The sequence below is a fragment of the Scleropages formosus genome, chromosome 17, assembly GCF_900964775.1.
Source record: "Scleropages formosus chromosome 17, fSclFor1.1, whole genome shotgun sequence".
Classification (NCBI taxonomy): Eukaryota; Metazoa; Chordata; class Actinopteri; order Osteoglossiformes; family Osteoglossidae; genus Scleropages; species Scleropages formosus.
The window spans coordinates 15,233,860-15,257,185 of record NC_041822.1 but is presented as its reverse complement, the minus strand read 5'-3'; the positions used below and the strand labels follow the sequence as shown (position 1 = coordinate 15,257,185).

The window sequence follows — 23,326 nt, the reverse complement described above, 5'->3', positions numbered from 1 at the left end:
TACCCCCTGACATCAACTTATTTGACTTTTGGTGAGAATTCAGAGGTTTTTTCCTGACTCCCCAGAGATGATCTTCCGAATAGTGTTTGAACCTTTGCAGCTTATTTCTGGTTTCCTATGTTTTCCTCTTTGGAATTACTTCTGGAGACAATGAATAAAACTTGTCTATTTCTGAAGTTATATATCTATGAGGTTGACACACTGTTTGGTTACTGCCTTACGTTTACATTTATTTGTTAACCAGACACTTTTCTCCAAAGCAGTGTAAAGTCAAAGTAAGCAAAAGTGCATTTGACCAACAAACTGGGGTGATTCTTGCCACTTTGTCTAATACCACCATTTTGTCAGCAGACGACATACCATTTACATTTATTTATTTAGCAGATGCTTTTCTCCAAAGCGCCTTCCAACAAAATATGTAGCTTTATCAGTCCATACCTTATTTGCCAAGGTGACTTACAATGTTAATACTGTACACTACTTACAATCGGTCACTCATCCATACATCAGTGGAACACACACTATCACTCTCACACTATGGGTGAACAACCTCAACAGCATGTCTTTGGACTGTGGGAGGAAACCAGAGCACCCGGAGGAAACCCAGGCAGACACGGGGAGAACATGCAAATTCCACATAGACTGAGCGGGGGTAGAACCCACTTCCTCTCACACCACCAAGATGCTGTGAGACAGCAGCGCTACTCGCTGTTCAACCTGCATATAGAATTGATAGGGAATACAATTTTTTGACATATGTAGTACAGTTTCACGGAGCAGACAGATCAGGTGGAAAATGGGTCTGAGTGAAATGTATTACCTACTTCCACACCCAGCGTGAGATCTGTGCTCTTCGCAGTTTTAGGACCCCCATGTCTCAGCATGTACCCTCAAACAAGTTCCCAGAGCATATGTAAATACATGTAGAGTGTTGCCTATTTTCTAGAAAATCTTAGGAGAGCAGAGAAGCTTGTTTGATAGCCTTATTTAAAACACATTAGAAATATACATTTTTACTTTGAATTGATAGTAATACAGTTTGACCAGTTCGACTTAAATTTAATAGTGAAGAGTTGAGGATATAAATAGCTCTGCATTTAGTGTGGATAATTGTTATGGTTTTTAAGGAGCAGTGTGGGCATATGCAGCTTCAGACATTAAAAATCCATTGCCTAGTCTCTTATTTAGGCTTTTAGTGAGAGGCGGTTCCCGCTTGAGTCTGGAGAGTCGACAGTTAGGAAGAAGAATGCTTTTATTGTTGCAAATGATCTCTGTACCAACTCTGGTAGGAAACTGCTTCTGAAATATTTGCACGGATAAATGCTGTCATGAGATGGGCACTTAACCTGGATGTATTCCGCAAACAGTCACCTGTGTAAATAAGCAAAGGGGGTAAAATAATATGCTATTTAAATGGATTCAGATTAGTATGTCTAAGAAAGTACATAATATACATAATGCTGTGTAATGTGTATTGGAATTGTCAAGAGCAAGACAATACAAACTGAAACCCACAGAAATAATTAGATTTAATATAGTTATTAAGCAAACAATTCAGATATTTTTGAAAGCAGGAATTACTGACATATGCTTATTCACTGACAAACTTGAAGTTTTTAGATGCTTGTTGGAGATCGAAATCAGTTGTCACCTGAAATAATTGTCTTTTACTGATATATTCCAGAAATAGACAAACCAGCATACAATGCTTAATTGGGAGCTGAACACATATTGGCAAGATGGCACCATTACCGTTATTGTGCCCTTTATATACATTTGTGGAATTCAGGACTATAAGTCAAGTTCAGCAAAATGTTCCAGGAAATTCAGAACAGTGATTAGAGGTTCTTTAATATGCTTTCCATTTGTACTCCAGAACTCTGAATTGAACAGAAGATTGTCAGATATGGATAGAAAGCCAGTAGGCAATGAAAAGTGATCAAATAATGTTATGAAAGTAGAACTAAATTACCTTTTCAGTTAAGTAACTTTGCCTTAATAGACTTCTTATTGTCCCTGAAAGAGTGAATTACTTTTTTGGTTGTGTTCTGAATAAGTGCTAAAAATAAGAAACACTTTGCCACATTAGACTATTTCTACCTTCTGTCACCTTGATGTGACTAAAATTAATTTGTACAGTCAATCGGGAGGTTATGATTAAGTTGAACAAATAATGTAAAAATCATTTGCATTGCGCACGCACACACAATGTCTACAATCGCTTGTCCCGAGTGGGGTCGCGGTGAACCAGAGCCTAACCCGGAAATACAGGGTGCAAGGCTGAGGAGGGAGGGGACACACCCAGGATGGGGCGCGAGTCCGCTGCAAGGCACCCCAACCAGACCCACCACAGAGCACGCCCCAGCCAAACCTGCTGTGCCACCGTGCCCCCCTTCATTTGCATTGCATTCCATTTGCATTGCTTTTTGCCTTATATGCATTCCCTTTTTTGCTGTATCTTTACATCTATTTATTTAGGAGACTCTTTTTTTCCCAAAGTGACTTTCAATGAACTCTATGTAGTGTTATCAGCCCACACACCTCATTCACCAAGGTGACTTACACTGCTAGATACACTACGTGCCGTGGGTCACTCATCCATACATCTGTGGAACTACAAGTGAACCTGAACAGCATGTCTTTAGATTATGGGAGGAAACCCACGCAGACATGGCGAGAACATGCAAACTCCACACAGACTGAGCGGGGATTGAACCCACGTTCTCTTGCAGTACTCAGTGTGCTACTATGCTGCCTCTCTACAGAGGAGAGTAGTATTCCTAAAACACTGATGTTCTAAGAATTGAATCCAATTAAAGAAGACGTGGAAACTTAGATGTCCTGTTTCTCTAGCATCTCAGACAACATTACAGCTTTTGGTGCTGTCTGGTGAAGATGCAGCAAACTTGCTGTTCTCCAAAAGATACCCATGAAAGAACTGATACAGATACTGATGGAAGAACTCATCCTTTCCAAGAAAATCTGATCACTCAAGTGCAGAAATCAACCAGAAAAGAAAAGCACCGTGCTATCAAGCTTCACCAGTCTTCACAGACATATAATTCCCCGGCTCAGCTCATCCATGTGGTTTGGAGAGAGACAATTATATCCTCAAACCTCATCAGAGTAGCTGAAAAGCTGATGACAGTTGTTCTATCAGAAGATTTGGATTTGGTTTTAAAAAAAGATTCTTTGAAGCTCTGGAGGAGGGGAAAGAAACTTGTAATATTGTTCAGGTGGCTGCTGAAACTGCTGTCTCTACATCTTTCTTTGCATTTCCTTTGATTTGACTTCCAGAGAACTTGTGCCAGATTCGAAAACGCGTTAAAAGACTTCATATTATATTTATGTGGTTGTACATGAAATCCCATGTCTTGCGTATCCTTTAACTGATTTTTACAGCTTGAAGGGTAAAACACTGGTGGCCTGCTTGGAATTTAATCAGTTATGGAGAAAGTTTTGCTCTCTGTAGGGCTACTTTTCTTAATGATAGGTGATATATGTTATACCAGGGCTTCTTTACCTATTAGATTACAGCAGTGTTGTAACAGCTATAGACAGGCCTACTTCCTGGCAACAGTAATGCAGTAATGTGGTACAGCTATCCAAAAAAGTGTGTATTCAGAAAATATGCATTTAAAATAGTGTTTTAAATGGTTGTTAAATGAATGAACAACTTACATTTACATGCATTCATTTAGCAGGCGCTTTTCTCCAATGTGACGTACATGTCATAGAAAATACAATTTTTGCATTACCTTAGGGGAAAGAGACATAGCTACAGATGTGTGATTCTTAAGTACCGTTAGTTTCCTTCCTTCACCATGTGCACTGATGTTCATCACACAAGTAGCTGCATAAAACGTTACCAGAATATCGCCGATTCCCAATCACCTTCCTAGTATTTTTGAGATGCATATAAATATAGTATCAGTTTAGTAATTTTGTTCACTTATTGTAGATATTCAGAAAAGCTTTTCATTGAGAGACTTGTATGGCATGTGCTTATGCTTCATGCACTTTTGGAGCTGGATTTTCAGAGAAGCAACTTAAGTGTTGTTCTGAAGGGTACAATGGCAGGGCCCCCACCTAAAACCTGGTGTCCTCAAACAGTTTCTCATTTCTCCTTAATCAAATCCATGTTACCAAAGTGTCTCTGCCAAGTAGAGCATCTACTCCATTGTGTCATGGACAGCATGTGGTCCCTGGAATTAATGTAAATGTGAGGATTGCATTTAGATAGCAAGCAGAGGTTCCTTACATCACATCAATCAACATGTCTGCCAAGCATACAAATAGCACTGAAGACTGAGAAGCACAGGATCTTGGACTAATTTCTTGATACTTATACAATTTGATACTGGACTCTGAGTTCAAGTGTTTTACATTTCAACAAACAGAATTGAATAGAATTAACATCAGGTGATGGCTGCTTCAGTAATTAATGTAGTGCTTTTGGAGAACCTTTGTTTGAAACCACGAAATAACGGAGAAATACAAATAAGGGTAAAAGTAGCTGTCAGGTTTTTTGCAGATGAGTGTAAAGGTAATACAATGAAAACTTGATTTGGAATACATTCTAGATGATTGCTGCCCCTTTACTTCTCAGCTTTGTGCCAGAGCCCTGTGAGCAGGCTTTTGAAGTGTGACATTTGGGTTACGCCTCTGTTCCTCACAGCAGAGTACTACATCTGCCCATCCATCTTTAGCGAGTTACACCACTGTAATCTCTTGTTTGTAGCTGTGATATACCACAGTGGTCAGAGGCTGTTTAACACTTTGTCATTTCCCTCCGATGTAGACATGCCCATAAAACACTCTTCTGCTCCAATCTCCCCTCCCACCCCTTAGCTTTCAAAAACCAAGCCAACCAGAATACAAAAGAAGCATTCCCTTTTGGCTCTTGATTTATGGAACCTTCTGTGGATAATTTAGTATTTTAAAATGCATTTCTTCCATCTGTCTGAGCTTCATTAGTTGAACTGTTTTTATTTGTGTGTTAGCACACAATGTTATGACTGTTAAAGATACTTTGGGGAGGTGGACCTCAGTTTGATCTGTCATCACACTTCAGATTAGAGATGAGCCATCCTAACCTGGTCTCCTGCAGCCTAAGCTGTTGTGTCCATCAGGTTGCTTGGCCATGAGCCTGTCCAGCCCTGGGCTTACTGCCCGCCAGATGGCAAAGAGCACTGCTGCCCACCATCTGCCCAGACACCGGCAGAGATTCTGAACAGAGGGGCCATAAAGTTTACCTGTCGCCTCACCTGTTGACACCGAAGCCAGATGTGGCTTTGAAAGGGTTAGGATTTCACTGAGTTGAAGACATCAGTGGTGGTAGAGGAATCCGCTGTTTTGTCTTTGTCAGGTGTCATTGTCCAGTTTCTACTGTGTCTCTGAAAAGGACATGTCAGAAGCCAGATGGCCAGTGCTTACGGAGCTGGATGTCCTAGGGTTCAGCATGTCTGTCCAGTGCTTGGCTGAAGAGTACAACAGCAGGGTTACTTCCTGGAGATGAGTCACAGGTCCTTCACTACGACCTGCTGGGTTCTGATTTGAACCCGCTCCACTAGATCTAAGCGGTGGAATGGCCACCTGCTGTGTGATGCAGTGCCGCCTATGCTGGTTTTATTTTAAATTTAAAATTGAAATTCCCATTAGGGGAGGTCTCCATAGCTGTCCCCAGTGGGAATGGCAAAATACACTGGGGCTGTTCTTTCAGTGTTTCATTTTAAGATTATCTACTTTCCCTCCAGACAGAACTGTTGTTTACAAAAAATGAAAATAATAATAAAGATAATTGGAGTAAAAAATGTAGTCTGGGCCACGTTCTTGGAAGCTCCTGAAGTGGCTCAGGAAGTGCTTACCCCTAAGCGCTCAGATTTAATTAGCCGTGATCAGATTAGGCCAGCGTTCATCATCTCTGTAAATAAGCAGCCTGACCCCTTGGCCTTAAGGGAAGCCATATTGCAGTGCCCGTTCTGCCGTGTTGAAACTCCCTGCTGCATACTACTCCCACTCCCTTCAAGGATGTGGATTTGGGAATCCTTGCGGTTGTCCTCGCTCTGCCTCCCTTATTAATACTGAATGATGAGTCACCTAAGGTGATGTTGAAGGAGCAAATTTGTGAGAAATGCCACAGCCTCTGTTGCTCGGTGAGTCTGGTGCATTAACAGTGTGTGGAGTGTTTGCATTTCAGAGAGCAACCCCTAAACACTTGAGCAAGAGGTTGGTGGAAAATGATGTTTGCAATTTATAATTTCTGAGCACCTGGTGCACGTTAAATTTTACATTGGGAAAATTTCATACTAGTTATAGATGCATATCATCTGTAACTTGAAGGGTCCCTCTTGGAGGTCTGGCCCCTGTACACTTTAGTGGTGGACATCATCTGCAGTACTCCCCTTCAGATGAAACCTGAAGCTGAATAAAAGGGTTTGGAAAAAATGGAAAGTCACTTGGGATAAAAGCATCAACAAAACAATAACCAATGCTGCATAGCTTCTGGGAGGTGTGGATTTCTAAGATGACCATATTCATTTTACAGTGATTTTTAACTACCAAGAAAACTTTGCCTTGTGTAGTTTATAATGGCTCACACACTTAAAAATTCTCTTCGTTGTTTCAGTGGTCTGTTTGTCATCTTCCTTCTGTAAAACAAGGCCATGGTGCGTGACAGGCAAGCACGGGTTCAGCTGCGTTCAACTGTTGAAATGTACCGTTGGAGTTGGGTCTCGGAGTTGAGGGCGTTCACCCCTACGGCTCCGATATTGCAGTGTTTGAGGTAAACATGACTCGGTCAAGTTGTTATGCGTAAGTCTCCTGTCTGAATGTCTCCCTTTCTCGCTTGCTGTCTCACCCCTGCAGGGCTTCCTGAATGCTGTCTTTGAGAGACTGAAGCAGTTCCTCGAATGCTGTAAGTACGCCACTACCTCTTCTTTCAGCACCTTACTATCTGTGGCTAATCGCAAAGCAGAGCCATGGCCTGCGCCCATCCCTGTTGTTTTTCCCTCTGCAGAGGGTCTTTGTTATCGCAGCATGACAAAGGGATTAGCTTTCATCTCGATGGACGGCACAGGGACACATTGCTATCGCGCACCGGTATCGCAGACAATATGTTTTCATTATCCAAATGGTAGTGTGGATTCTTATTGCGTGCACCCCCACCACCACTGCTTGTGTGTTGGGAGAAGGGTGATAACAGAGGCTTATGAGCTAATGGTGTGTGGAAGTGTCAGTCTCTAACAGGTCAACAGGTCTGCTGGGCCTCACTGTCCACTTCTTTTGTTCCTGTTTTATTTATGACTGCCTTTATATTGCAGGCAGCTTTCAGTGCAGCTCATTAACCTCAGTAATGACATGAAAGTTTGCATTTGTAATCAACAGCCAAATGGCTGCCAAATTAAAAAGAAAAAAGAACATGAAAGTTGTATGTATTGAATTTCATAGCGTTTAGCTTGTTTTATTGAAGCCCTTTGCATTCTTAACGCATTTTGTAAAGCGGGCCTGTTGAAGTTGATGGGAGGGAATAAGTCAACGGAGCATTTTGTCTCATTTCCCCCCTCAAAGAAACAAAATCCGGTGAGTTATTTTCAGTGCATCCTGCTGTCTGTTGCCATAGGGCATCCACCTTCTAAGCTTTGCACAGTGGTTGTTTGTTTGTTTGTTTACCTGATGCATGGTGTGCTTAGCTTGTGACCGGAGTGAACCAGAAAACTCTGAGGTAGGTCATTGTAGAGGTAAACCATATCCCCACATGCTCAATCAAGAAGGATTCTCCTGGATGTGAACAAACATTGCTTCTGTCTGCCTTTGCCTTCTAGCTCTCATTTCCCTTTTCTTCTTTCATTGAGACACAGACCGTAGTGCTCAAAGTCAAGGTGTCAGTGCAGCTAATCTAGGGTTGGTGTTTTTTGTTTTTTTTTTGATGTGGGCCTAGTCGTCGTCCCCCCCCCCCCCCCCCCCCACTGCTGTTTACCAAAGGTGCCAGTATCACCTCCCTCTTCTGTGTTCTCAGTTTCGGTTAAGAGGGATTTTCAGGGATGACCAGACGTATCTCTAGAGAATTGAGGTCTCCAGACTTCGGCTCTGGCCAAGTAGCTAAGTTCTGCTTGCTTCTCGGCTGGTCTTTGGAGTAAGCAGGCTTTGATCCACTAGAAGGAACAGAGAAGAAGGGGAACTTCAGACGTTTGTGGGAATTTCTTGGGTTAGCGTGGTCATGGGGAAGGAATTGTGAATTGTCTTTCATAATTTGTGATGCATAACGGCAGTATTCGGGGAGTGCACCGATGCTCTTTGTGTTCAGCAAAGCAGTGTTTGAGTAAATCCTGGCTTTAACGGTCCTGTGGCTGTGATGGCCTCAGGACTCATGATGCAACTGCTTATTAAATTACTTCAGTAAGTACTCAGCTAGGGCAGTTTGTGGAATGCAGATGGTTTTAATCACTTCAGATAAGAGAAATAGCCTTGCTGAGTCTGTATGCATGTGTGATGTGGTTGAAGACACATGAGTTTCACATTAGAGCACTGACATATTGAAAGGTTTCTTGATGGCTTGTGTTTCATCCTCAGGCAGACAAGTGGGATCCCAGAATCCATGCCGAGAGAAGCTGGAGAAAACCATAATACTGTACACTAAAGTTGTAAGTTAAGGGGAAAAAGATTTTAAAGCCTGTATTAGAATTGTGATTGCATTCAATATTACTTAGTTACTTAACACTTAACTTGTTTATTCATTAAATTTCAGCCCTTTTGTTCTCTATTTTGGGTTTAATGTTGACAACATTTTGTGTCTTTGTTGGTTTTCATGGTAAAATTGGTTTAAAAAAGGTAAAAAGCTGTTAAGACAGAGACATAAACTGTAAGTATTCTGTTATCACATATGCTACAGTGTTAAATATGTGGTGCAATGAACTCAAATTAAGTCATTATTGCTCAAAAATCCAAAAAACCTAAATTTGTTCTCCTGTTTACTAATATTCAATTAAATTGAATTTATTTTTATAGAGCACTCTTCTCACACAGTGACAGTTTTAATAACAAACCAGAGGTTAGAGCAAAAACCTCGATGTACTGCAGCAAAATTAAAGAGTACCTTTGTATATTGATCCTGGATCACATGTATTACTGAATCAATGCAAACCAGGGTTGGAGAGCTCAGCTTGTTCTGGGCCACAGGATGTGTTGGTCTTAATTATTACCGAATAAGTTAAGTGGAGAGAATACCTTGCTTGGTTTTTCAAATGTGAACCAAGCACAGATTAATTAAACTGTATTGTTTAAAACCTGTTGGACTCCCACCCTTGAGGACTGGAGTTATGCGCAGGAGATGTAAATGTTGAAAGGGAGAACGATTAGTTAAAGACCACTGTGGATTACCACTCTGGAATACCAAATCCTGTAATAGGTACACCATTTTCTTTGGCTTGATTTGTTTTTGTTCCACAGCTGCTGGACTTCCTGGAGTACCACCCATATCCCTTCATTCCCCTCATACGGTGTTCGCTGGAGTTTGCCGTCAGCTATGTGTTCACAGAGGTTGGCGAGGGTGTCGTTTTTGAACGCTTTATTGTGCAGTGCATGAACCTTGTCAAGATGATTGTCAAGAATGATGCCTACAAGCCTGCCAAGAACATCGAAGGTTCGTCTCCTTTTAGCAAAGCAGTTAATACCTAAATGCATTTTGCAAGGTGTAAATCACGTGTTGGCGACCACATAAATTGCTGTCCTTTGTTTCTGGCACAATGCCGAGATGCGTCATAACAGGTAAAAGTGTGTAGTCTTTGCCAGGTTTATGTCTTTGGACTACAGATATCAACAAAAGCAGGTCACAGCTGACTTCTACCACATGCCAGTCATCTTGGGTTTCTAAAATGAATTAATGTAGGGTTCTTTTAAAATCATTTATTTTTTCAATTGGTAAACTCACAAGGGTGGTGGAGTGCATGAAAGACGAAAATACCGCTTAAAAGCAGTAAATTTATCGAAGGCATCTGAACAATCTGTATATTTGACAGACCAATTTTAAAGGCCATTCCCTCTGCCCAGTTCCTGTGTCCGATGTGTAATTTCCAGTCATTGTGTGTTTTCAGGGAAAAATAAAGCCGATAAAGGACGCTTGCTATAGATGTTTATCAGTATTTTGAAATGTTGCACTGTCTGGTTGCTGGAGAATACAGTTGTCCTCTAGAATGGCTTCCTCCTTCACCTTTCAGACAGCAAGCCAGAGATCTTGGAGGCACATAGGATAAAGACAGAGTTTTTCACTCACCCTACCCTGACGGAGATTGGCAGGAGATTGGTGTCCCACTACTTCCTGCTAACTGAGGAAGAGCTTGCCATGTGGGAGGAAGATCCTGAAAGTTTTGGTATGTCAAAAAAAAAAGGGAAGGTAAAAATGCAAAACCTTCTCACTCAGCAGGGCCCCAGTGTTCATGAATAGTTTATAAACATTGTTCATAAATAATGTTTTTAATGTACTTTGGGTTATGTTTGAGCGCAAAGGTAATCAGTGTCTGGACTCGACCTCTGTGGTGCCCAGGAGAGCACAGAGGAATAAAGTTTGATCCATTTTCATTAAAGTGGTCTGTGACACTTGGTGGGAGGAGACCTCCCAGTATGTGATGAATGGCATAGACAAAAGTAGACAAGTGAGACCTTCTGTGAAACTCACGTTGCCAGCGATGACAAGGAACGACACACAAGTCGCCAGGGGTGATGTTGCAGTGTGTAGTTTTCAGACTGGAGAGTTCTGCCCAGCATCCCGCAGAGTGACACTCCACTTTTTTCAGCTGAATTGCCTTTCACTTTCAGCTCTAAAACAAAATGTGATTCCGGCCTTGTATGTCTGTGTTCAAACCTCTGTAACTTTTGCTACTTTCACATTAACTGGGTTTGAGTTAGGGCAGCTAATGCCTCCCCTCTCCGATCACTGACAGCTACAGCTTCAGTGTCCACAGGATTTTTATGTAGCATAGTGTCAAAATTAGAGTAACCTGGCTATTTTTTTTAATTCATATTAGGATTTTGGACTGGTAGGGCTGATCTGTATTTTGTGACAATTTATTTATAGTGCAATAATAGAGTGTATATTTTACTTTTTCTGAGCGCAGTTATTCCCCTGTGACTCCCAGCTTTGGGAGGTTATTCTTTTATCCCCATGTAATTCTGAGCTCACTTTTGACTTGTGACCCTGTGATGGAGAAAGCGCTCAAGTTAGAGATGAAGGATAGCAGGCTTTCTAAGCCAAGTCAGCACTTTTCCAACGTGGGAAATGTGCCAGTGATCACATTAATGGAGTATCTGTCGCAGATGACACCATAAACGGAGTCTCTGTTGCCGTTGTGCTTGGGTGGGAGGGGAAAAGTGAGGGACTGTGTTAACTACAGTTGTGTCCTACTAAAGTCATTGCTTTCGGAGTAAAAGTTGGGCCGTAGAATTTGCAAGAGTTAGTCATTTGGTTTTAGCTTGGAAGGATTACTATGGTGATGGAACACCTGGTGTATGTCACATAGAGGGCATTTCCATGGATGCTGAATGTGGGCGGAGCACGGTGAGCACATACTTATTTTTAGACACCTGTGTGTGCGCTTGTGTGGTTGCTTCAAGCAGGAAATTTGCCTTTAAAAAAATTCTTCATGTCAAGATGTAAATTAAGTTTGGTGTATACATTAAATGTCAAATGCAAATTTCCACAGCTTCATATGACATAGCTTCTTTATCCGTATTTACCTTTTGATTATATTTATTTTTTAATGACCGTATTATCCAGGACATGTAGGAATTGCTGAAGGGTACAAAGCACTGAAACAACTCTGTATGTGACTATGTCCTGCTCTGACCGTATTTCATTCTGAGAGCTGCACCTTGGACACCTTTAAGGGACTGCTGATATACTGCAAAGCATGTAGCCATGGCGAAAAAATACCCACATAAGTTGCTGTTTGACAAAAAACAAATTGGCGCTGTAAATTCTTTATTTTTATTGCAGTCTTTGTGTATCATAGGCCAAAGCTTCTTGCAGTGTTTGAGTCAGCCCTTTTGTGTCTACAGCAGAAAGCCAGACTAATACTTTATCTCTCTCCATTTGCCTTTCGCAGCTGTGGAGGAAACAGGGGGTGACTCCTGGAAGTACAGTCTACGGGTGAGTAGAACTCCAGCCCCATGGAGGTAAAAAGCAGAATTTTCTGTAGAAGTGGAAAAAACAGAAAGAGTAAATGCTTTGATTAATAGAAGAAAATCTAGCTTTTCAGCCTACTTTTTAGCAATTGAATGAACCTCTCATGTTGTCAAGTCCAATGAAGTCTTCAGTATTTCTTTCCTGTGCGATATTTTAAGTTAAACCTCATGTGTGCACAGTAACAGTAAACAGCCCATGGCTGGCTCATGTTCCAGCTTCCAGTCACTTTTTCAGTAGTTGATTTCTGAAGCCTCTAAAGGCAGTTATGCATGTTCATCAAGTCATTGCAGCAATATAGAGACTACAACAGTAGAATAGTACCAGCCTTCAGTTGTCTGATTTGAACCAGACTAGAAATGAACACAATTAGTTGTTTCTGGGGGTGTGCTCGGGTGGCATGCTGCATCACATCACGGAAAAGAGGGGAGCTTAGATTGGATGAAGCACGTGAGCTCAAATGTGCCTTGCGTTGCCATCCGCCGTTCCGCCATCGTGTTTTTTTTTTTTTTTCCCCCTTTTTCCTGCCTCTTTATTTCTTGTCTCGATCCCATGTGGTGCTGGCCCCATCATGTCCTCACCTGGCGGCCTGGTACATATGCCATCTTCTGTGTCAGGCTTCCTTAAGCCAATTTCATTAGTTCTCTCAACTTGTTTTCTTTTTCACCTTTAGCCAGTTTGTGTGTGTTTTTTTTTTTTTACCCGTTGCGATTTATTGCATACATTTCTCTACAGTATGCCTTCTGTAACCTTTTAAAAAGGTTGCTTTTGATATTTTTATATCCCTGAGAAAAGAAAGTTGCAGTTGGCTTTGGTGATAGCGATGCAGACTGGAGCTGTCAGCCTCAATTTGTGTATGTGGTAAATTTTGCCGTTCAAACAGGTAGATGTGTACCATTTGCTTTTAAACACTAAGCCACAAGTTGTTGCTTAGTGAAATTTATCATGTTTGACCTCAAACGTGGCTGTCAGTGAACAAGATGCTATAGTCCTGTGGAGAACATTGTCAATCAGGACTCAGCTATGTTTCTGCTTCTGTGGAGGATGCTGGATCTATTGTGCAAAGAACAATGCGGACAGTTAGGAGTGCTGGTTTAAGTAAAACTTGTGCAGCATGCAGTGCTTATTTCATTTGGTTTGAGGCCCTTGTTTTTATGCTGGTGTGTTTGCTCACTTGCTAGTGTGTGTGTTTGGCTGTGTTCTTGTTCACTCAAATTTTCTTTTCACAGCCATGCACAGAAGTTCTGTTCCTCGATATTTTCCACAACTACAGTCAGACACTGACCCCGGTACTGCTGGACATGGTACAGAATCTGCAAGGTATTCTCCATGATTTTAACACCATCTCATCCTAAAACAGTTGCTCCTCAGTGTTCTAGTATATTAAGCCCCTGTCTTCCATTTTATTGAATTTACCTTCTTACCAACTTGCTTATAATTTATATTTTATTAGACTAAACGTATTGTAATAAGTTAATAAGTATTGAAGCATTTCTAACAGTGCAGTTTGTAGATAATGTAAGTACCTTATTGTCTTAATGCAGTCATTTATCAGCTGTGCTGTCCTTCACTTTCATAAGGCTAATTTATCAGTCGCATCTTGCGGTGTCTTGCTTACGTGCTATGCTGCCCTGAATTTTGCAGAAAAAATACATTAGTATTCAATCTTAGTAGTAAAGCTTATGTTGTGGGACTGACAAAGGCCATTAACAGACTCGTTTTGTGAATTTAGATAATGTACTCTTAGTTTTGACTTCTTGTTTTATCAATGTTCAAGGTGTGTATTTTATAAAATAATCCAAGGACTAATTTTTGTTTGTTTCTTGTTGTGTAAATGAGGTGTTTGTTCTAGGATTATTTTTTTAAAATGTGTTCTGTCCTAATAAAGTAATTATTTGGCCTTCATAAGGTATGAACCATGCCAGTCCATACTTACCCCTTTTCTAGCCAGCCTGTCAGTGGGACAGCAGCAGCAGCGCTCTGAGAAATCTGTCAGATGCAGTTGAGAGTGGCAGTCTTCTATTAAACCACTCAAGCCTCCTCAAAATGTTTGGAAGTTGTAGTTTTATCGGTTCATCCATTTTACTATCTAGCTAGTCAGTCTTATTTCTTAATCTTCCACCCCCCCCATGCACTGTCCTCTGACAGATTGTTGAAAATGCATATCTGTTAAATCTACCTGGCTTCCTGTTACACAGCATTTTGAAATGGTACATCCCACGCGTGACAGTTTTAACTTCACTGTATGAAACACTATTTGAATAAACGTCTATAAAGTCCTTCTCGGAGGCATTGTTAATTTGTTTTTGCTAAATAATTTGTTACGATTTTATCATTATAATTGTCTCTGTGTTATCATAATTATCTTGTTGTGTTGGAATAATAGGGCACTGCACTTCTAATAATACATAAGCTGTTCCCTGTCAGGATAAAATTGCTTTTTTCAGAATGAATGGGGAAATAGACTGGATAAATCTACACCATCTAGGGAATGTTAAACATCATTTAAGGGAATCTGCAATGGAGATGCCTCTGTAGCAGGGTGTGCTGGGTAATAATTCCAGCAGTGGCATGGGGATCCTTTTATAACTGCACAACACACAGTTTTGACCACCAGTGGATTCCATAAAGTGCAAATTGTGGTACTGTATATAAAAAAGCAGCATAACTATAATTATCAGATTTAAAGTCAACAAAGTACTAGTGAAACTCTTTCTTCCTTTGGAGTGTTCTTCTGCTGGACTGTTCAGATACCAGTAAATATCACTTAGAATCGTTCAACGAACAAGAGAAGTGTCCCACAAAAGCTTTTCTTCATCAGTATTCCATAGGAAAATGTTGAGAATATCTTCATGTTGCTTTTTCTCAGGGCCAACCAATGTAGAAGATCCAGTGAGACTCCTCATTAAGGATGCGGGTATGAGTGTTTCTTCTCTCCGTCCAGTACTTAGACGCTTACCCATATGTAACAATGCATGCAAATAATTTAATTCTCCATTTTCATTGACGTATGACTGCACTAATGTACAGGATAGCAGTTGATTTTTCTGTCTTTTAAATCATCCCACTGACCAGTCTGATTTATAACTTTTTCCTTTCCTAAAGCCATTGTCTACATAGTCTAAGACCTTTCATTACAATCTCTAATACTATAACTCAGTATATATCTCAGGTTGTTTAAGCAGTCCATGTTGTCTCAGAAAATCGAAAATTAGAATGCACTAGCATTTGTGAATGGTATCGCTTCAGGCTGAGCTTGTGGTGATTATGGTTTCTGGGTCAGATGCTGTTCCCCCGATCTGCACTTTCATGGGGCTGGAAACTTTAAATGTACTCACGGCATAATTTTAAGGAACATGACATTTTAGGCACTTTGTTTTCTCATGGCTAAAATTGCAGACATCTCTCAGTAAATTTTGCACCCTTATCCATGTCCACTTCAAGTTTTAGTTGCTGTAGATGCCACTCTGAGACCACATTTGAAGGTTTCAAGCAGGGTTTAGATGGAAAAATTTAAATGCTGCATACATTGTCCTGCATGTTAAATTAAACATTGTATTGCAGACCTGACAAAACAGTGATTTAGAGTGAATGCTCATGAATCATTTTTATAATTATACAACTGAATGAAGATCTTCTGAAGATATGCAATTGCTGTATTTTTGAACGTGATTTATTCCGTTTGATGCAGTACTGGTAGTTGTGCTCTTCCATGAACCATGCTCGCTCGCTCGCTCACCAGCCCCTGTGTTTCCTCTCTCATTCCAGTGTACAATGCAGTAGGGCTTGCTGCATATGAACTATTTGACAACGTGGATTTTGACTCGTGGTTCAAGAACCAGCTTCTGGCTGAGCTCCAAGTCAGCCATCACAGGTACTCCCTAATGTCTGTAATGAATCACTGTTACATGAAGTCTCGTTCTAAGTCCTTGTTTCTCAGCAGTGTGCATCAGTCGGCACAAGCAATCTTCCTTCTCCCACTTTGCATCCTAACCTTTAATCCCCATCCCACATCGTCATAGAATAATTAATTCCATGCCTACTAGAGTGCACGTAGAGAGCAGTGGATGGTGTGTTAGGTGATGGGCCAACCTTAGGCATCATAGGGGTGTGTTGTGCACCTGGTCCATGTAGAGTGATCTCACAGGGCTGTCTGTCCACTGGGAAATGGGAGGCTAGCGATGTGTGGACGCACTCCCACATCAAAGCACTCTGCTTGTTTTCTACATCAAAGTCTTGTCCCCCCCCCCCACCAAATTTATCTTAGGTGGTTTACTTTTTCAAAGGGAATCTTGGATGAAACGTACAATCTGAAACTTCTGACGCTTTTTACGGTAGGGTCGTATTGCATTTTTATCTCTAGAGAGAGGTAGGTAAACGAAACCCAATAATCTTTCCAGCTCTGACTTTCCTCGTTGTTCAGATTCATCGGAGTTGATGGGGTAGCCCAAGGGTATAAGAAAGCTTCTTTTTTATTAGTAAAATAGCTTCTTCATGTTTGAAAGGGGGCAGCAGAAGAGATCTGAATGAGCAATTTTCTAAAAGCCCTTTTGAAGGTGTGGTGGTAGTGGCATTGTGGCTCTTGCTGTCGCTCATTATAGTGAAGATTGCATCCCCAGAGTGTCTTCAAACCCAGGGCTTTGTGAACTTTCCTCATCCGCTGTCCCACGAATACATGTCATAAGGAAATTAAGCTGCTACTCTCATTGTGCCCAGAAATGAAAAATTTTGTGCAGAGGATCTCTTGTAGTGCTTGGGATTTACCTAACACCGTTTGTTTTATGCTGCAGTTGGTGTACCTTCTGTCTGTCCGTTGGTCATGCTTACAAATTTCAGAAAGAGCTTAAATACTGAAAACTCATGTCCTTCAGCTTGCCATACTGTCTTAAAAATTAGGCAGGAAAAGCAAAGTACTTTGATTTATTTTTGTTGTCCTGAATGAGTGCCTGTGGTTTGTCCATAGTTTGTTGCAGTGCTTTGAAAACACTCAGTCACACTGTTCTTGTGAAATTAATTTCATTTGTAAAGATAATTTGGACTTAGAGCAGCATTGTGTACTTGGTAAGCAAACTGCTAGAGGCTGCAAGAAGCTCTTCAATGTTGAAACTGTAAGAGATTTGACTTAAACAAGTGGCTGCACTTTCTGTGTAAACAGTTGCTGCTGGTACATTTTTCATTTGGGTGGCATGCTTATCAAATGAGACATTTTATTGATGCTTGATTCCAAGGACTTCATTTGTTACGGTCCGGACCCTTTCTCTGTTTCTGTGGTTGACTTGATGGATATTGCTTTAGAGTAGACCTTCGTGAGATACGGTTGTAGAGTTGTTGAAAAATTGAAAAAGGTGACTGGACTTGCCCTTTGACAGTCATTGGTCTATGAAATGGGGGGGAACTGGGAAGGCAACTCTAGTGGACTACTAATAACTTCAACAGGGGCGAATATGAAAAAGTGAACTAGACTAGTGTTTCAGAGCTGCTCTCTCAGGACTGTCAACCGCAACATGACAGCCTACACAAGTAGGTCTTTCATGTCCCCACTGAAGTAGATAGAAAAGGGGGTGCTAAAATCTAGTTACTGATCCATAAACTCCTTATGTGTTAAAGAGGCGAGGGTAGGAAAATGCAACAGTGTGAAAATGGCTTAACTATGGCATCTGTAACTTGACTAACCCTAAGATGACTAATATCACAGTAGGCATACTGCAGATACGGGACCGCTCCGGGATGGTTGGATCAGTTTTACGCCTAATAGTTATGAACTAGTACATCCATATGTGTGTTTCTGACTTGAACTAAAAATTGATTTTGAATCCCAAGGATGTGCAGATTATTTTTAAAAGAGGCATGTATGAGCGGATATATGAAGTAAATCCATCTCTTTGTATTTCTTTATCATCTGTGATGCAAGGTGCTGCCAGTGTGTTGCCAATCCGTTCACTTAGAAAGAAATGTGATTGCAGTCTAAATTAGAAATGGAAATTAGATTAGACAGATATCATTTCTCTGCAATATGAATAGATTTGCATTTCAATAAAGTAATTGCCATTGTAGGGAGGACCATGCAGAAGTATTGACATTTGCAGCCAAGCAATCTGGTTTTTCTCCTTAAATTAATGATTATTTAAGAAATTTAATAAAAGATTTAGCTAAACATAAATATATTATTGTGGGTCTAAACAGAACACTCTGTGTGCTTCTTTTGGCATCTCTTTGACCATAATTTGCATGTGTAATCCTTAGAGCTGTTCCATTGTTTTTCTTTGATGAAAATGAACAACTATTGAATTACTGTCTGCCTGGAATGTGAGGGGAAATGCAGCATGTAAATATTTATAGCAATGCTGTTTTCAGTAGGTGCTCCCTTGGAAGTGATCAGATGTGATTGACACAGGAGATGTATTCCCTTGGGTTGTTGTCAGCTCTGTGAGATGGATGACTTTCCTCAATTAAAGGATCGTTGCTTGCTAAGGATCGGGCCTGATTTGTCTTCTCCCGCTTCTTGCAAGCAGCTGTCATAATTGATACCTTTTATACTTGAGAGAAGGATGTCACTGAGGCCATGCGACTCGGGCACGGAGGCCAAGCCAATGGTGCCCTGAATCCAAATGTGTTCGTCACTTGATATTATAGATCGCCTGACCTTCCTTGTGGCTAGCTTTCCATAGCTGTGTTGGCTTCTCTGAAATGCATCCGGGATGATTACAATCTTGGGACGTGTCTGTGACTTAAAGTTCCCAGATAGACAACTGCCCAAGAACACCATTGTGAGCTGCTTCATCTTAAAGGATGATTTACATATCAGTCTTTGGGTCTTGAACTTACAACCTTGTTGTACTGAAAAGAATGGTCTCCTACCCAAAAAGTATGTGTGTGTATATGTGTGTGTGTGTGTGTATATGTGTGTGTGTGTGTGTGTGTGTGTGTGTGTATATATATATATATATACACACACACACACACACACACACTTTCAACAATGACCTTCTGAGCAAAGCAAGGAAATGACGGTGGGCATGGAGTGTGTGGTTCTTAGATATCCAGTCTTTAAATTCACTCCAGGAAAGAGTCACTTTATGCAAACATTTCTAATCTCTAATTGAATGAGCCACTTGACTGAATGTCAGTTTTAGCTCTGCCAACAGTACTGCAGGCAGCTATTCAGGCTGCACAGCCAACATTTAGCAAAAATCTGCTTTTCCATTAAATTGGTTGTCCTGTTTCCCCCTCCCCCCCCCCACAATGTACTATGATCTATCATGTGACATTTAAGAATATAGTCTCCCCCCCATTTTTGTGCCCCCCTTTCAATTTGTCTGCATCTGTACTACGAAGGCCTGCTATTTTTGGACTGGGCAAGCCTTTACTTCAGAATATCTTGAGACCCCTGTGGTTTCATAATTCCTTCAGCTTTGGGTTGTTTTGGGCTTGTCGCATGTGCTCACAACAGAATTTAAAAACTTGGAGTATAAATGAGGAATTAGGGATGTACGGTATTAGGGATGTGTGTCAGTTGTTCAAGCTGTTTGTTAAGGTAAAGAGAATCAGGAAAGACAAAGTGGTGCTGACTGAGTTGTCCTGTTGGCGCTACGTGGTAACTGCCTGGGTGCACCAGCTGAAGTGTTGAACGCTCCGAACGAGCTCTTGTCAACCGGCAGCAGTAATTACTGTGTTGCTGGTCGCCTCGGTCCAGGAATGCGATAGCTCGTTAATTTGGGTCATCGACGCACAAATATTCAATTCAGCGGCTCCAGAAGCAGGATGTTGCCCGGGGATGCTCCTGCTGAAATGAAAAGAACGTAGATCTCACAAGGCTGTTAATGACCTCTGCATGATGTAGTAGGCTCTCTGAACTGTGGTGCTGATGGAGGAGGGGCTTGCAGGAGATGAAGGAGGTTGTGTTGGCACAGACCTGCCTTCTCTCTGTCAGAAGGTGGGATTAGACCCAAGCAAGTCCGAAACAGTGGTCAAGACTGTATATAATATCCTTAGAAAAAGATTGTTCAGTTTAGCTAATAATTCTAATTTCTTATATTATTGTTAAATTTAAGATTCAAAATCATTGATTATTCTGATGCTGTTCAGGTGTTGCTTTATCTATTGTGTATATGTGTAATACAAGTTTGTATCTCACACTTTATTTATCGCCCATTTATATTTCTTCTTGCTTTTTCCCACTCTTGCACTGGATATCTTTGACTAAACAAATCTGAGTGAAAAGTGTCTTCTACTACTTACTTGGTTGTGATATGGAAGGAATGAACATGAAATGGCATTTTGAGGCAATGTTGTGTTTAAAAATAGGATTTCTCTTTTGCAAGAACGCATTAGGAAGCCAGAGCTGTTACTTGGTAACAGATTGACTTCCTACTATACAGCCATTATGTACTGATAGACGAGTGATTACAGTTTCTCCTCGAAATAAGTTCTGCCTTCTAAAGCAGTGCTGGAATGTGTATTTCTTTAGAAAGTTTGAAGTTGTGCATTTCCATCAGTCTGTATGTCCTCTCCTCCGCCGGATTTAGGTAATGTTTTCTTCTTATATTTTACTTCCTCCCAGCTACAAGCTCATACGTCGGCGTGTGATCTGGCTCATCGGACAATGGATCTCGGTGAAGTTCAAGTCAGATCTGCGGCCGCTGCTGTACGAGGCCATTCTAAGCCTGATGCAAGACCCTGACCTTGTGGTAGGTCAAAAAAAGAAAAAATAAATAAATAAAATAACGCATGACTCCCTGTTCACCTGAAGAAGTGGAAAAAAGAATTTTTGTTAATGTTAAAAACCCCAAAGTCAGATTTAGTTAATTATCAGACAAGGCCTTATTTAAAAAAAAATAAAAAATAAAAAAATAAAAGGTGCCTCAGCAGTATTTTTGTTGAAGGCCAGTTAACACGGTTTCTATTTGAGGTAAGTTATTTGAGTTTCCCCATACTTATGTCATACTTACAGTATGCATCATGGTTAAAAGTAACTATAGCACATTCTTGTTTCTCAGATACTTTGAGAAGATGCAAAGCATATATTCTGTCTGTCCTTTCACATGGCACTGTAGTTTGTTCATTTCTACTGTGTTTTTACCCTTGGCCATTTTTTTTGCCATAGCTTCTCCATTTAAGAAAAAATAAATCTGAGAAGTGATAATAGTAGTTCTGTTTATGAATAGCTGTGGATTATTTCTGTGTGTATGTTTGTAACCATGGCTGTTCAGTGGGGGGATCTGAGAAGTAGTCATTATGCAGTTAATGCATGATGGAACTGCAATTAACTGATATAGACAATGTAAAAGCCAGTGAGCCTGGTTTTTAATGTGTTGGGCAATTGACTGTGTTCTGGAAGTGCAGGCTGTGAAAACATCTGAGTATAAAAGAAAAGCTGGAGTATATGTAGACTTTGGTTTCAAAACAAACTAGAGATATTAATGGTCTGTATCTGGACTAACTGACCACTCTGGGATAAAACTAGGATGAAACCAGGGTCTTGGTTCATTTGTGCATTATACTTTCAATTAAGATGTTAATGGAAAAGAGAAGGTACTGTGTAGTTCGTGTTCAGACTGCAAATACATTGCAGTCCTTCAGTTTTCTCCAACTTGACTTACAGTATTGGGTTTGTGTACTAGGGTACAGCAGGGAAACTTTTTTTACAGTATCAATTCAGGGTTAGCACCTTGTGTAGTATACCATAGCAAGAAGTGACATTGAAACCCAGGCCCTTTGACTGCAACACAGCGGTTCTAACCTCTACACTACATGGAATATACTCAAATGGAGCGTTTTGATGGATTTGTCCTGACTGAAGAGTTTTTAGCTTGACCTTGTGTTGCGCTGTGCTGTTGTTTCATATATATTTCTGCAGGTGTGTGCCTGGTTCTCTGCATGTGCAGTCTGTGTCTGTCTGGAAAGGAGTTATTTATGTTGGATTTCAGTACATGTTCTAAAAGTGATAAGGAAGGGGCCCGAAACTTATTTTAGTTAAAAATGACGGGTTTGGGATTCCGTTATCTTTTATCGTTTTCATTTCTGGAAGCTGTTGAGAGAGGTGAAAGGTCAGTGTCGGTCTGTGGTCCTTTGCTAGGAGTGGACCTTATCTTAGCTTTTCAGTGCCCCCCATCCAGACTGCAGCTCATGAGATCGCCAGCTTTGTGCTGGATTTGCTAGTATGGAGCAAATCATCATATGTAAGAAGCTGCAATATAGACCAGCAAAAGCAACAAGTACCACAGCAGCTTTAGGGAATAGTGTATATAAAATTGCTTATTTTTTCCCTGCTTTTTTCTTGCACCTTAGAAAGTATAACTGATGGGGTAAGGAAACAGCTGGTGCAGTATTAAGAAACTGCTATTGTGTGTAAAAGACTTAAATTCAGGTCCCTGAGGGCTAGAGAGGAATTTTTATGTAGACATGAGCCTTGCAGAAGTTTATGTATCATTTATAGCATGGCTTTATGTTTCATCCAAATAGATGGAGATATGCACTGTACAAATGTATACCAAATTTAAAAAAAAAAAAAAAAAAAACATGCATTCAGTATGTATGAGTACTGATTTTTTTCCCTTTTTTTTTTTTTTTGGAAAGCCTTTTTTAGTGCAGTATGAATGCCAGCAACAGTGACTTATTAGTCTCCCTTTGTCCAGCTTACAGCAGACACTGCACTCTGCAGCTGCAACTGGGCAAAGTGGACATGTGGGAGCTGGGAGGGGGGGTGCTGTGGATCATGGGTGACACAAGCATCTCTCCCCAGATACCGGTCTTCATGGCAGCTTTCGTTTCGGGACATAATTGGCTGTAACTGTAGGAGACAACTGCTCTTGGTGTCTAGTCTTGCCATGAGGGGCCTTTTAATATTTATTTATTTCACCCATTCCCTAATAGTTCAGCGCTGGGGAGCAGGAGAGCGAGCAGCACCAAGGGGTGTAATTATCTCCGCCTCTTTATGCTGATGGCGCCACAGGGACGCGGCGGCCAGAGTGGGTCTGACGATGGTTAATGGCACGCCGGTGATTTTCAGAGAGCCATCGAAAGAGACAGACTGCAACTCTTTCTTCCTCCATTTTTGATGAATCCCCCCTCCCCCCGGACAGCCACCCACAACCTGCTTCCTCGATTGTGTCTTGATTACAGCTTTAAGGGTAGTGGGATGGAGAGGGTGAG

At 40.9% G+C, this 23,326-nt stretch overlaps 1 protein-coding gene across 2 annotated transcripts in view; it reads left to right on the top strand.

Moving 5' to 3' along the window:
* Window positions 1–23,326, top strand: part of ipo11 (importin 11) — a 130,408-nt gene that overhangs the window by 27,919 nt on the left and 79,163 nt on the right. For both annotated transcript variants that reach the window (XM_018759315.2, XM_018759316.2), the window contains exons 8-16: window positions 6,868–6,916; window positions 8,572–8,642; window positions 9,448–9,640; window positions 10,215–10,367; window positions 12,099–12,142; window positions 13,405–13,495; window positions 15,045–15,092; window positions 15,944–16,049; window positions 20,736–20,862. In XM_018759315.2, the coding sequence (XP_018614831.1) occupies window positions 6,868–6,916; window positions 8,572–8,642; window positions 9,448–9,640; window positions 10,215–10,367; window positions 12,099–12,142; window positions 13,405–13,495; window positions 15,045–15,092; window positions 15,944–16,049; window positions 20,736–20,862 (882 nt within the window). The remainder of the gene's footprint in view (window positions 1–6,867; window positions 6,917–8,571; window positions 8,643–9,447; window positions 9,641–10,214; window positions 10,368–12,098; window positions 12,143–13,404; window positions 13,496–15,044; window positions 15,093–15,943; window positions 16,050–20,735; window positions 20,863–23,326) is intronic.